Genomic DNA, 14,576 nt, shown 5'->3' with positions numbered 1-14,576 from the left:
AGCTTTGGCACTAACTAGCCCTCTTGTCTGAAGTGATAGACGCTATTTATAGGGGAGCACTACTATTTACCCTACCCAAGAGCATACCTATGCCTTATAATACAAAATACACTACATGATCCCTAGTCTCCTCCACCCACCCCTTTGCAAACGTATTTCAGACATGACAACAAGGAGAGTCATATGTCAGAAAGGATGGGGCTACTTAGACTAAGTTCTTTGGAGAAGTGACCATCTTTTTGTTATGTGTGTACACAGTGCCTAGTACTGTGGGGCCTTGATTCATGACTGGGGGTTCTTACGTGCTACTACAATACAAATATCACTAAGATACAGAAAAGATTAAAACAGCAAGATTGAGTAAAGAAGTTAGATTGGTTTATTTGAAGATGAAAACATCATTTCAGAGGACTATCAATTAGCTTCTTGTAGGCATCAGGAAAAAGGGGGTCTCTGATGGGGTGCTCTCCCCACATTAGCCCTGACAGGGTTAAGGCTGGTTGAGAAATCGGCTAATAAACCATCAGGCCACAGCTGAGAGGAATTGGGTGGTTAAGCAATCCCCTGACTAATGGAGGGAGCTCAGCTGGGGAGGAAACAGCCGGGCTGGATTTATAAAGACAGGAAATTAGCTGAAGAGGGGCTGCTGGGAATGTCTGAAGTCATTCTCTGGGAGAAGTGTTTGGAGGCTACAGTGACAGGTAGCCCATATTTACTCCCTGGATGGGGGGAGTTAGGAGGCTGGCAAACCCAGAGAGCAGGGAGCACCAGATGGTAAGGAAAAGGGCTCAGGGAAAGGCAGTAAGGTCTAAAAGGGAACAGATCTTGACTGCTGACTAGAGGGTCCCTGAGCTGGAACTTGGGGTTCCCCTGCCAGCCACTGAGGAGTGGCCCTGGGAGGCAGTGAAAGGGAAGACTACCTGAGGTTGCTAGGGAGAAAAGCTTTGGTGACCTGGAAGGGGAGAATACATCATAACCTGGTCAGAAGCTGTGTCATGAAGAGGCAGCAGCTCATGGAGTGTGAGAGGTGCTGCAGACTAGCAGAGAGAGATGGAGTGCAACTGTGGGAAAGGGAGCTGACCTGGCGAGTTACTCTCCAAAATGACCAGGAGGCGGCACCATCGTAGGGTTGAGTGGAGCATCCCGTCACAGGGTTTTTAGAAGGGATTTAAGAAAAGATAGTGGTCTTGCAGAGCAGGCATTGGAGAGAGTAAGAAGAAATATTCTGGGAGAAGCAATCTTCATGCTAATAGGGCATCAAGGCTGGCATCATTACTGGAGAAGAGAATGCGTGGGGTAATTCTGCAAGAGACAAGGTTGGACAAACCGGCAGGGGGTGGAGTTGTGGAAGATCTATAAAGAAAACAAGAAGTTTGAACTTGATGTAGTCAAGAAAGGGAAGCCAAAAGCTGAATTCAACAAGAGGTAGAGATGGCCAGATTGACAGGTAATGTATATCATCTTAGTGGCTGTGTTTTGTACTGACTAGAGATGGGACTTGGTTGGAAGGTCAGAGAGGAGATGACAGGAGACAATAAGGGCCTGGACAACAGTTTTAGCTTGGTGGGCAGAAAGATAAGGCTAGATATTAAAAATGCTACAGAGATACTAGGATTCAGAAAGTCTCAACGTCAAGGGCAAAAGAGAGGACAGAGTCTAAGATGACCCAGGTTTTGGGCCTCAAGGACAGGGAGGATGGTAGGTCTCCAATCCCCCCCACACCCAAAAACGGGGGGAGTTGACAATTTAGGAGAAAGATTGTTTGGGCCATCATAAATTTAAATGGTTAGTGAGACATAAAGAGGTGATGATGGTCAAGCAGTTTGGAAGATAGGTTTGGATGGAACAAAACAGATTAGGAGCAGAAAGATGGATGGCACTTGAAGTCCTGAGTGGATGAGGTCTGCCAAAAAGGTGACATTAAAGAGAGTCCTATGAGACCTATACAGAAAGGGGAGAGGAGGATGACACATTGGAGGAATGGCAGAGGAGTAGAAGGAGAACTAGGAAAGCACAGCATCATGAAAGCTAAGGGAGAACAACATCAAACAAATGTCAAAAGCAGCAGAAAGGTCACAAAAGATGGAGTACACATGCTAGGAGTTGGCCTGGAGAAGATTGAGAGACCTTGGTTGAAAGCAGTTTCAATGGAGTGGAAAGAACAGAAGCCAGATTGGGAAGGACTCAGTGTAATTTGGTGAGAAAACTGGAGACCATGGTTGTAGTCTGCCTGCTTGACAGGCTTGGAGGTGAAGGGGAAAAAAGGAAGATAGGCAGGAAGATGGAGTCAACTTATTGAGGATGGAGATCAAGGCATGCTTGTTTGATAGAAAGAAGGAGCTGGAGGACAGAGGTTAAGGAGGAGGGAACAATCCTATATTAACATAGGAATGGATTAGATAAACAGTCTCTTTCTTCTCTAATTTGTGTTTGAAATCCTACATCAAGGCTGGCTCTCCTTCAGTAACTTTAACAATAAAATATACTGATGGAGTATGGGTGTGAGCTGCTCCCACTAAACATGAACATTCTCCAACTTTAGTGAGAATGGCGGCAGGTCTCAAGAGTCAGACTCGAGTTTGAATGCACAAGTTTGTTAGTGAATCACAACCTTGATATTTCTTGATTTGGATGATTTACAGCAGAAACCATATTAACATGCATTCTAATTTGAAGTCAGTTGTCTCAACCCTGACAACACTGAAGTATTTTGCTACATATAATTTTGTGAGCCTTTGTTTACTAGTCCTCTGCAGTGGCACCTTTGGAGCTATTCTGGCGGATCAAATAAATCACTATGGCGTAATAAAACTAATACATATATAAAAATGTAGGTAGATGTTTTCTGATTTTTCCACTAATAAAAATATTAGTTTAAAATTCATGCCCAAAAGCAAACATAGCTCAAAACTAAAAAAGTGAAACTAGTATAAATCATTAATCTATAGACGTTTGTTTGAATTAGCTTTAATTCTTGAACAGCCTAATTCTGCCTTCTGCTTAATTTTACAGTGAAATTATAATAATGTTCTTGTCTGTCATAAAACTGATTAAGCTGCAGCATCAAGTAGGGAAAACAGTACACTAGAAAACAGGAATCACTGTCTATACTAAGCATAGTAGAGTTTTAATCCTGGCTCCTACATTTACTCATTAGTTGATGTTGAGTAATTCACCTTCTCGGTCTTGGTGTCTCCCCATCTATGCTTGCATACCTCACAGGGGTGGTCCTTTAATCCTTACTGAAACCCATTGCAGTATTTTTTTAGAAATTTATAATTTTTTAAAAATTGAAAACAAGTAGCCCATTTTAAAAGAAGTCCTATCCTGTACATTTCAGTTTTATATCCACCTATACAACACCTCATGTAGGGGCTGAGGATTAGTTATTGTTTAAGAACTTTACAAATGAAGAATGCTTTTAACATTTATTATGACATTTAACATTATAATGACAATTCAACTTTATAAAGTGCATTTTGAAACCTCAGACAGTTAGAACTACTAAGCTGGAAACCAACTCAATAAACTTTGCTATGGTTTGGCTGCCTGCCTTGCTAGAACACTTCTAAAGGGGCTCTAATGACCACAAGACCACAAAGTGGTGGAAATGCTGCATTTCAGCTGCACCAGAGGGTTAAGACCTCTAGCAACCCACCACAAAGGAAGTCTCCCCAGTCACCTACCCATTATAGAGACTCCCAAGGAAGAGGAGAATGGACTTGGAGTAGCCAGCAGATTTACACACTGTGTGAGCCCATATAGAAAAGTAGTAACAGTGTTAATATTTGATTCATAATACATTAACAACATTTTAAACACACACAGTTTGGCCACTATCTTTTCTTAAATAGTTCAGTGGCACTAAGGTAACATTATGGAGAAATGCCCTGAAAAAATTAAGAGGAAATTATTTTTCAGTTGCTTTGGGATAACGAAAACATCTTCAACTTCCATTTATTTTTGCTCCCATAAAATTGGTAGATGCTTTTAATTGTTAAATGTAATTAATTAGAAGCACAGTCTTATTAAATCCTCAAAAATAAGTAATTTTAATGGCAATGTCACTACAATATTTCAAGCTCAACTCCGTATGGTAGGAGAGACAAGTACCACTCAGTGCTACTGAAAATGACCTATACTTTAAAAAATTTTTTTAAGTTTTGAAAGTTAATATTGGGACAAGGCTGGGGGAAACCAACTGCGATGCCACATTCTAAATCAGTGTTCAGATCAGAGTATGGGGCCATGGGTCACTCATGCCAATGCATGTGACATTGGAGTACTATATAAGCCTGTGTAGGGATTCATATGCCATATACCCACTTAACTGCGAGAGTAAGGGGAAAGGTTTATAAACAGTGTGTGTTTGGGATACTTTATATTATGCCATCCCTCACGCTGTCCGAACAGTGCACATAGAAGAAATGCACTGAGTAGCGACAGAATCACAACCATGCAAGTAGGAGCTTCAAGCCAATTTTGTATACACCACTTCCCTGACCAACACTCTGCATTCCGGATGCATCTCAGCATCTAGCCTTATATATTTTCAATCACTGTAGTCCTTGTGCAAATATTTCCCTTCCGATTAACTACTGCCCTCAGAGTTCCTCTCCTGTATGTCCAAAACAAACAAGTATCTCAATTTCTCAGCCCCTTTTCACCCTGCCCCCACTCAAAACTCCAAGTGTCATGCTGTGACAACGTGAATGGAAGTTTTAAATGCCCCTGAAACACAGCAAAACATTTCATCACAAGATTTAAAGGCTGCCTTAAAAGTCATCTAAAACGAGTTAAATTTGACAGGTCTATCTTAGTATGGGGCAGAGCCTAAGCCATCCTCAATGGGCAAGGACAAGTGTGTAGAAACAAAGACTGAAGAAACTGGAGCATATAGAACCAGTTTGGATAGGGGGTAAGTATCTGAGGTTTGTTGTGGTCATGTGGCTGAGAAATTTTGAGGACAGTAGCCAGAGTACAGAGATATTTATTGTAGCCAAGGAAAGTATATTTCCAACTAGACGATATTCCCTTTTAACTTGATAATGACAATAGCCTGAGGTAATAAACTATGAGACCTCTGCTTCTGAATTGTTTCTCTTTTAGCCTAGTATATGGTTACTATTTCATAAGCAGGAAGGACCCTCAATTTAATCATCTAAGGGCCAATGAAGTTATCTGGTATAGGATGTGCATAACCAATGGCAGAATTTGTCTACAAATATTTTGGATGTGTGTGAAGAACCTATGAACTACAGATAGATATTGCAGCAAAAAAGGCTAAAAGGACTAATTCTGAGAAAGAGGTCAAAAAGAAAAGTCAAGCAGTGGATCATTATATGAAGAGGCACCAACCCTTTCTAAAAAGTAAAGTACAAGATGTCACTCTTGCCTAAAATTCTTGCAATTTCAATTAGATACACTATTAACCTCCCATTTCCAAGTGCAGTGCAGTGTTCCTGTATGCTGTTGAATGGCAACCACTTTTCATTCTAGTGGTGAATAAAACAATTCTTCTAATTTACTTAACAGCAATTGCCTGTGAACTTTAAGTCTTGAGATTATAGCAGAAGTTGAGACAAGCAGCTTTCCAATGGCTCAGTTCTCTAAATTTCTTCTCTGGGTCTGAAACTCTGTCCTTGACCTCAATCCCTGTATAACTTTTTCAGAAAGTTTAAGGAAAATCTCTTTAATTATTGAAGCATTTAAAAAGATGACTTAGTATTTCCCTGCCACCCATCAAAGGCTATAACAATTGCGATCCTTTTGAGTATGCTCAGAACATTTTTTTTTAAGCGAGCCCAATTTTGACAAAACATTTTTGATATCTGTACTGCTTGTGTAGCAACATCACTGTCCCTTCCAGTATACTGTTGCCCAGCCTGGCCTCACTGGTCTAAGGACTGTTGCTGGAATACTTAAGAAGGGAGATTACAAGCATAGGATTGAAATGGTGTGGGTTATAGGTCTGAACATATTGTCACACCTATGGGGAGTCCCACTGAAGCCACAAGCCACTTATTAATGCACCTAAATAAGGACTTGCGGCCAACGTTTGAAAATGGATTGGCTAAGGCTTTCTTAGTAACACAGAAAAGGAAAAACTGGTTTCAATGTTTCAAAAATCAAATATTTAATTGTCATTCTTAATGCACGTGTGCATAGGCAATTTATTTTCACCATTGCCCCCAACCCCCTTTAACAAAAAAAGGCAAGGAAACAAAGGCCAAGTTTCTCAGAATATCATTAAATCACCACTGCACAGACAGGGTTTGATAGTGCAAGCACATATGTACAGGCATGACTTTATTCACTTGAATAGTCCTGTTAACTCAATGTATGCAAATTAGCACCACAAAATTGGGGAAGATGTTCTCTGAACATGCTCAGAAGTGAACACATTTTAAAAAACCCTATTTTTAAAAATGTAATATATAAAAGATGGCCCTGATCCTGCACTTTGACCCACATAGAAGGATCCATGCACCTATGCAGAACCCCACTGAAGTCCCTGGCACTCTGCATGGTGCAGGCCCATCTGCTTGAATTTGACTGAAAGACCAAGGCCTATGCATGTATTTTGTATATACATATATGCCTGTTAGAATGACACTAAGTTTACATACAATAGTTAACTGACTAGTTAGAGAGCTCTGGAAACCTTGGGGCAGGGGGTGATTTCCTACATAAATGTTAATTACTATTACTGACTTGTAAATGAGTAACAACTCCAATATTCTATCTGCTGCCTTGAGACTTTAGTCCTGAAACTATATGCCAATGGAAACATTTTAGAAAGTATATCCTAACTCTACAATTTGCCGCAAAGTAGCTGATTTTAAAGCTAACTTGCTGATAATTCTATTCCTGCCAAAGCTGATACAAGCATCAGGGGGTAGCCATGTTAGTCTCTATCCACAAAAACACAAGGAGTCCGGTGGCACCTTAAAGACTAACAGATTTATTTGGGCATAAGCTTTCGTGGGTAAAAAAACCTCACTTCTTAAGATGCATGGAGTGAAAATTACAGATGTAGGCATTATATAATGACACATGAAGAGAAGGGAGTTACCTCACAAGTGGAGAATCAGTGCTGACAGGGCCAAAGCTGATACAGGAACTACAAAACCAAATTTCTATTCCCAAGATTTCTAAGTATAAGATCAATTTCTCTCCTCAGGCACTAGAAGCTTCTTGGAATAATAAAATAAACATTTACGCTAGAGAGATGGCCAGAAAGTGATAGTTTCAAGAGTAAAACAATAATTCTTTGTGTGTAGTGTGTAACTGACTCAGTGGTAGAAAAGTTGGTTTTTACAGAAAAATTCAGGGTTCGTATCATCTTCCATGTACATAACTTAGCACTTAATGTCCGATTCTTCCCTCATATAGCTAATGAGAACATCAAGAGTTCATAGGATAAAAAAACAGCATAAGAAATAGAAACCTTCATACTTCAGGGCATAAGCCAACAAAAACAACTATGAAAAACTTCCTCTATGGTCAGGTTACTCCACAGTGAGGTTTCTTACACCTTGGGCTGGTCACAGCTAAAAAGACAGTACTGTATCCTGTATAAGATGGACCACTGCCCTGATTGGAATTGGCAATTCCTATGTTCCCACTGTTTTTGGAACATTATCAACTCAATGACTTCAGTATAGTTACTTCTGATTTATACTGGTTTGAGAGGAGAATCAGGCTCTACCCTTCTAAAAAAAACTGTATATAAATGTTAAAATGGGTCTGAATTATTATTCCCAATTTACACCTGGGAAAATAGGCACATAGGTTAAATGACCTGCCTAAATTCTTGTAATGATGCTTACTCTGTTGTATGATAACACCCTGTTAAACAGAAATGTCTAATGATTAAATTCCTGTATAATGTCTCTTTTAAAAAAAGCTAGCTGTTGTAATGATTATTTTGTTTCTTGTATTTACCTGGCAAAGATTTGTAAACTTGATAAAACTTACTATAAATAGCTTAAAAATGACATGCCTGAGTGTCAAAATCAGGATTAGAACTCAGGAGGTTCTCACTCCTAGTCCTACATTCATTCCACTAGATACACTGTCATGGTCATTGCAATCATTGAAGGCAGACTGCAAAACTCTAGAGTCTTAAAAAAAAATTTGTTTCAGAATATACAACTTGGCAGGCTCTCTAAGACAGTGACATAGTGATGCAAAGATTTTAAATAAATCATCTCACATTTAAGTGTGAATAAGCTTGATGCAGCAATACCAAGTTTTACCAGGGCTAGAATATGTGGTCCTGATCCCTCACTGCACTGCACTTTGTGAAGTTGTTTACACCAGTGCACGAAAAGCTATCATTCTGACTTGGTGGAATACTACATCCACTTGCAATGGTGTAGATGACTCCAAGGTGCAGGCTGAGAGAATCAGGCACTGTATGTATAATGGGGGTCTAACTTTTTTTGTAACAGAAGTGAGGGGAGCTTATTTCATTCTTGTTAGGTGCAGTATGGTCATTTTCATATATTAATTTTTTATTTAAAGTTCCAGATGTACTAGGATGCTCAATTCCCAGGTTGAGATTTCAAACCACAAAACCCGTCAAGTGCACAGCAGTAAAGGGTGTCCTGGGCAAATGATAAACGCTATTCCTAAAATCAAAGATAATATGAAGTTGTGGCAGTAACTTCAGACAGGGGCAGTAACACCACTAAGGGGTGTTCAGCAGCAAAACCTCCCATCACGAATTCTCTCTCTCTCGGAAACAAAGTCGCGCAGGTAGTTACATGGAGGTGGGGCCCTTTTAGTCTGACTGCGGCTCAAGGCAGATGAGATTAGCCTGCTTGACGTCCCCATCACCTCCCCTTTCTTGCGGCCTCATTTGCCTGGTGGGGGGGATGATGTGGTTCAGTGGCAGCTATGGGAAAAGCCACCAAGAAAGGTGACCCCCCCCCAGGTGCGCTGCAGCCGGTGAGGACGTGGGGTGAACCCCGCCACCCGTTCCTCCCCCCACCCCACCCGGCAGAGGCCTGCGCCGCCCACCCCCACGCGCGGGGTGGCCACGGGAGCAGCGAGCGGGGGGCGCCGCCTCTGTCCTCCCGCCCCCCTCGCGGGAGCGATTTGTTTTTAACTGGTCCGGCCTGCCCACGACCCCCCCTCCCCTCCGCCCGCCCGCGCGCCGGCCGGGCCTCACCTGCCAGCGCCAGGATCTGGGCCTTGTGCAGCAGCAGGCGGTCGCCCCAGTCGCCGGGGCTCTCGTCCTCCGGCTCGCGCGGGTGGCGGTACACCGCGTACACCTTCTGGTTGTCGAAGTCGAGGCGGGACGTGGGGCTGAAGTCCCGCACGCACGAGACGGGCAGCGCATAGCAGACGTTGTCCTCCAGGAACCGCACAAAGGCGTACATGGCGCGGGGGCGGGGGGGGCGGCGGCGGCGGCGGGCCCCTCGCCGCCTGCTCTGTTATTGTTCCTGGGAGCGCGCCTCGGCGCTCGGCTGAGCGCGCCTGGGCAGAGCCAGCGGGTCCGGGCTCCAGCCAGACCGGAGCAATCCAACGCAGAGCGCGGCGCTCGCTCCCGGCGAAGGGCTGCGGAGCGGGGCGCGAGCCGAGCCCGCGCGCTGCAGCCTCCGCGGCCCGCCCGGCTCCGCGCGGGGCCCCCGCCCCCACCTGCTCCGGGGGAAGCGGGGCGTGAACCCCCCCCGTCCGCACTGCACCGCGGCAGCCACACGCCGCAGGGCGGGCCGGCCCCTTGCACGGCAGCCGGGAATCCCACCCGAGCCCGCGGACCTGCTCGCGGGGGCTCCCACGCGTGTCTCTCGCACCCACGGCAGAGGGGCCCATAAACCTGCTACCTCCTCCAGCTCGTCTCTGCCGAGACTCGGCTATTACACTCCGTCTCAGGGCTGATTTGGGCCCCTGAAAATGAATCCCCCCAAAGTCAGTGGATGCTCCCCAGGATTAAGAAAAATCCATCACAACACTTGAGCAGGGCCTTCCTTTGGACTCACTGCAAAAACCGAGTTTACAGTTAAAGTCTGTTTTTCTCAGAGCTGAGCGTACTTAATGCCCGGTCTTCAGAGGGAATCAGGGACAGTCACGTCTGTTTAAGCTTTTACACCTAGGAGCTGTGACCTAGCTTAAATAACAAGCAAATTCCTTCTCTCTCCTTTGGGGAGTCACCTGGCCCAGAGAAGGGGGCTACTGGTAGAGAGTCTTCTCTTCCCCTCTCCTGGAAGAGTAGGGCCTGGCTGACTGCAGTTCAAAAGCATCCTTCTGCCTGGGCCAAGATGATACAAGTGTGCCCCAGGCAGGAACTAGGAGCAGTGGCCCCCCTTCCCCTCAGTAACAAATAGTGGAGATTGGCTTCTAGGAATTTAATAGGTAGAACATATCCTGTGATAATCATAATCAAACCTATTGACACTATTCTATTTACTAAAAGAAAAGTCCCTTTTTTTTTTTTTAATTTTGGCTCCCAAGTTCCTAGAAGATGGGGACACCTTCCTATTCTACAACATTGCCCATTGGTTATGGGTAGAAAAACCCATGGCCCCTGCTGACTCCTTATCAAAGGTGAAATGAGTACTCACAGAAAATACAGTAGGACTACTGGGTCTCATCCTCCAAAGAGAACAGCAAGAAGCAGAGGGATTGTGTGGGATCAAAGGGCTCAAAAACTCTCTAGAGTCTACCATAGAAGATCTGTGCTTCTGGATACTTACTCAAAGTGAACAGTGAATGTTTTGGAGTTCACACCCAGGTGCATGCATTCACTTGCATGCTCTGTAGGTGGTACTCCCCTCAGTCTTAGAAGCAGAGCAAGAATTATTTCAAGGGGATTATATTCAGTTCTGAGAGTCATTTGTGAATAGGAATAACCTGAGAAGTTTAACATACAGCACATGAATCCTAAAAACAAGGGGCACTAGGTTTTAGTCTTACAAAATGCAACACAAATATAAAGTACCAAAACAAACACAGCCAACCATGGTAGAAATTTTGTCCATATCTATATAAAGTACATAAAAAGACCAGGAATAAACTAAATGTACAATGAAGACATATCAAACTGATATAAAAATAAAATGCATGGTGCTAACAGCTGTAAACTTCCCATATGCTAATAGCAGATTTATTACTTGAACATGGACAAAGTCTTCTATATCCTTCATTTAAGGTTTGGGATTTCAAATGCCAGTAATTTATATTAACAAGCAGTGGAGCATCACCCGGTTGGTGTGTAATATAATGTCAAATTAAGTCTGCTAAAAGGCATAGATGAGAAATATAATCTAGCATTTGGGCTGCAAGGGAAATGAAATCTCAACAAAGATTGTATTGCTGACCAAACAATAACAGCTGCTATAGTGATTGTATCTCGTTACAATAGAAGTAGGAAGAGTTGCAGAAAGAAACAACAGGACAAATTGATGCCTGGTGTTATTCCACTGGCTCCATTACAGGTACACCAAGGACAAATTTGTCCCACACAGTTCAGTGGCTAGTGAAGGATTCGGTACACTGAACCTTATTGGAATTGTATTTCCATTGCAGCTGAAATCTATTTGAAATATCGAGTACTGCTGGACAGGGAAAGAAAAGAGGAGGAAAATGGAGAGGTAGCAGATAACAGGAGGAAAGATGACAAATTGGAGATATGGGAAAGGAATAATAGGGAAACTGAAAGAAAGGATGAAAATAAAAAGGTAAAAAGGATAACACCTCAAATTTCCACTAGCATTAGAGCAATTTTTAGAGTCCATTGGTCTTAGAAACATTTTAAAGAGACTATAAACTGCAACATTTTTCAAGGTCCAATTATCATAGAATATCAGGGTTGGAAGGGACCTCAGGAGATCATCTAGTCCAATCCCCTGCTCAAAGCAGGACCAATCCCCAGGCAGATTTTCACAGTTCCCTAAATGGCCCCCTCAAGGACTGAATTCCCAACTCTGGGTTTAGCAGGCCAATGCTCAAACCCACTGAGCTATCCCTCCCCCCTACAAAGGAGGGAAATTGAAAGGTATGGCACAGGCTGCACAAATACGTCCAAGAGAAAACCTCTGATTGGCAGCAGAAATGGTTTCTAACCCTTTGGAGAGGCTGCTCCACAATCCTCTGTAGACAGAGGGGCATTCCAAGTGACAGAATCAAGATGATGGGTTGCATGTTTACACCCCCACCTGGTCCCAATCACATACATTATACCAGTACAAGAAATTATAATACTAAAGAATTATTTTCCTAAAGGAAATGGACCCTTTGTATTTCTGTTCCTCCTAGAAGGAAGATTGTTATTGGGCTTGATGCAGGAATTATTGGGTGAAATGCTATTGTCTGTGTTATGCAGAAAATCATCTATGGATTATCTAAACTATGGTAGGTAATCATAATGGCCGTAAAAGTCTATCAACAATCTGCATTAGATAAGGTGAAGAATTAGCTGAACAGGGGACCCCCTTAGAGACAATACAGAAGTGCATCAGTCCTCCTTTAATTGTGCCTCTGTGCACCAGTTTCATACTGGGTATAAATCTCCATAAGGATCAGAGTTTGGCCACTGCTATTTTAGAAGGATAAAATCTCAGCATAAAGTTTATAGATGTTGCATTGCCCTTAAAAGGGCATATTTTTTAAACTTTTAGAAGGGAACAACTGGTTTCTCACTATAACTGAAATTTTCAACTTCCATCAAATTCATCCCTTTGTCTTAGCCATTCTAAAGTAGTAAATAATTCTCTGCTGAAAAACATTGTTAAAATATGAACCCACAGATCAAAAAGTCTTACTCCAAGAGTCAGGAAACCACATAGTAAAGTCCCAGCCCTTCCGGAACTTGTATAAAGAGAGTTCCAGGAAATAACAGTTCACCTGTATTGTACTGCTGTTAATTCTGTTAAAGCATTAAAGCCAAAGATAAAGTCTGCAACTCTGATGTGCATACCATGTGTTTCACTTAAGGATGCATGATGAAAAGTCAGTAGTACTAAGCAAACAGTAGTAACCCTGGCACCCAAATTTCTTTTTGCCAACAAAGCAGTAAAATCAGGCTCACCAGTAAGGTGACCTCCATGTTCAGTGCCAAACCACACATCAAGGGAGGCTATAGTGATCTCTTGTCCTCTGGTGAAGAAATCCACATTTACCTTCAGCATCCAAGAGAAACCTGACTTCTCATTGATAACCAATAGACCTGGAATACCCTTTTCAGGCCTTCAAAATGATAGCTGGAGACCCTGGATTGCCCAGGGTACATCACAAATTTAAAATGTGTTTTGGAGTGGTATATTTTTGTGTTGCCTTCTTGTACATTTTGTAATTTACTTATATTCCAAGCATTGTATTTCATGCAATCAAACTTTCAAACACTGAATGAACCTTAAACAGCAAGTATACCCACAATTTTGCAAACAGTGTGACTGTCTATAAAATGTGTAGCCTTGGTCTTGCCTTCCATATCGAAAGCTAATTCTTCAATTCCAGAGGGAAGAGCATAAAAGAGACACTAAATATTACATCCTAGATTTTTTTAAAAAAGAATCTGTTGTATTATATCATTCCCTACATCAACGGTATGGCTGAACATACTTTAGCTATCACCATACTTTAATGACATTTCACATTTAGAAGAACTCAGAAATTATACACATGAACTAGACAATCCCAAGTTGTGTGTATATGCACACACATACAATCCACTGACATGCTGGTTAACTTTTATTATTAAAGGTATGATTGCTAAAGTGTTCTGGTCTTAAGTTATCCTGCCTTTTGATAGGTGGCACATATCACAGCATCTCTTTTTAAATCTAGAAATGTAACAATAAAACCTGCTTAATTCCACATGTAAATGAATCCTCCTCCTGTAAAGGGAGTTTACATTGTTAGCTCAAGGGAGCAGAATTAAGGTTTCCTGAGAGCTATTCCCACCTCAAACATTTAAATAGTTTGGGGCATTTTTGATCACACAATAGCTGGATAGGAAGTCACCATAATACCAGATTAAAAAAATACAATAAACCTGAAATCCAGTCCCCATCGACCAGAGAAAAGAGAAGTATCTGTGTGTATACACTTACGTTTTCAAGGCACTTCAGATACCATGGTAATGGATGCTATATAAAAGACCTAGATTAGACAGGTAAATCCCTGAGATTTAGTCCTTCAAAATCCACTATCCCCAGATCCTTCCCACCAGAGGAGGCAGTGCACTGCTGTAGGGAGACTCAGCAACCAACACCTCCTGAAAGAGAGTGATCTAACCTTAAGAGAGGTTTAGGGTAATACCCATCATTCAGCTATTAAATTAAGTCCTTTGGCAGTTGAAGGACTCTTGATCCACCTGCACAGGAGACATTTATGTCCTGGAGGTGGCTGGTATATTCTGTAGCATTAAAAGGAAATGATTAAGCAATAATGCCCAGTGCAGAGGGCACTTCCTGGCTGTTAATGACCATCTGGATGAGTTGAGGGCCGGAGGTGAAAGCAGCTAGTCATTAATTGCCAAGAAATGCTCAACCCAGAGGTCATCATTTCTATCAGAAGTCAAGAAAACATAAAACATCAAGAAAATGTTTACTTGTGTGTTGGAAAAT

General features: G+C 42.3%; 1 protein-coding gene across 18 annotated transcripts in view; it reads right to left on the bottom strand.

The window, feature by feature from the left end:
• LOC120371080 (BEN domain-containing protein 5) overlaps positions 1 to 14,576 on the bottom strand; it is a 1,353,498-nt gene that overhangs the window by 527,808 nt on the left and 811,114 nt on the right. The window contains exon 1 of one of the 18 annotated variants that reach the window (XM_039486566.1): positions 9,179 to 9,455. The exons of 16 other annotated variants lie outside the window; for them this stretch is intronic. In XM_039486566.1, coding sequence (XP_039342500.1) covers positions 9,179 to 9,389 — 211 coding nt within the window. In that variant the 5' untranslated portion in view covers positions 9,390 to 9,455. Of the gene's footprint in view, positions 1 to 9,178; positions 9,456 to 14,576 lie in introns of those variants that run through there. One more of the 18 variants, XM_039486582.1, reaches the window with a different exon arrangement.

Source organism: Mauremys reevesii, linkage group 8 (genome assembly GCF_016161935.1).
Source record: "Mauremys reevesii isolate NIE-2019 linkage group 8, ASM1616193v1, whole genome shotgun sequence".
NCBI lineage: Eukaryota > Metazoa > Chordata > Testudines > Geoemydidae > Mauremys > Mauremys reevesii.
This window is presented reverse-complemented; position numbering and strand designations above follow the sequence as displayed.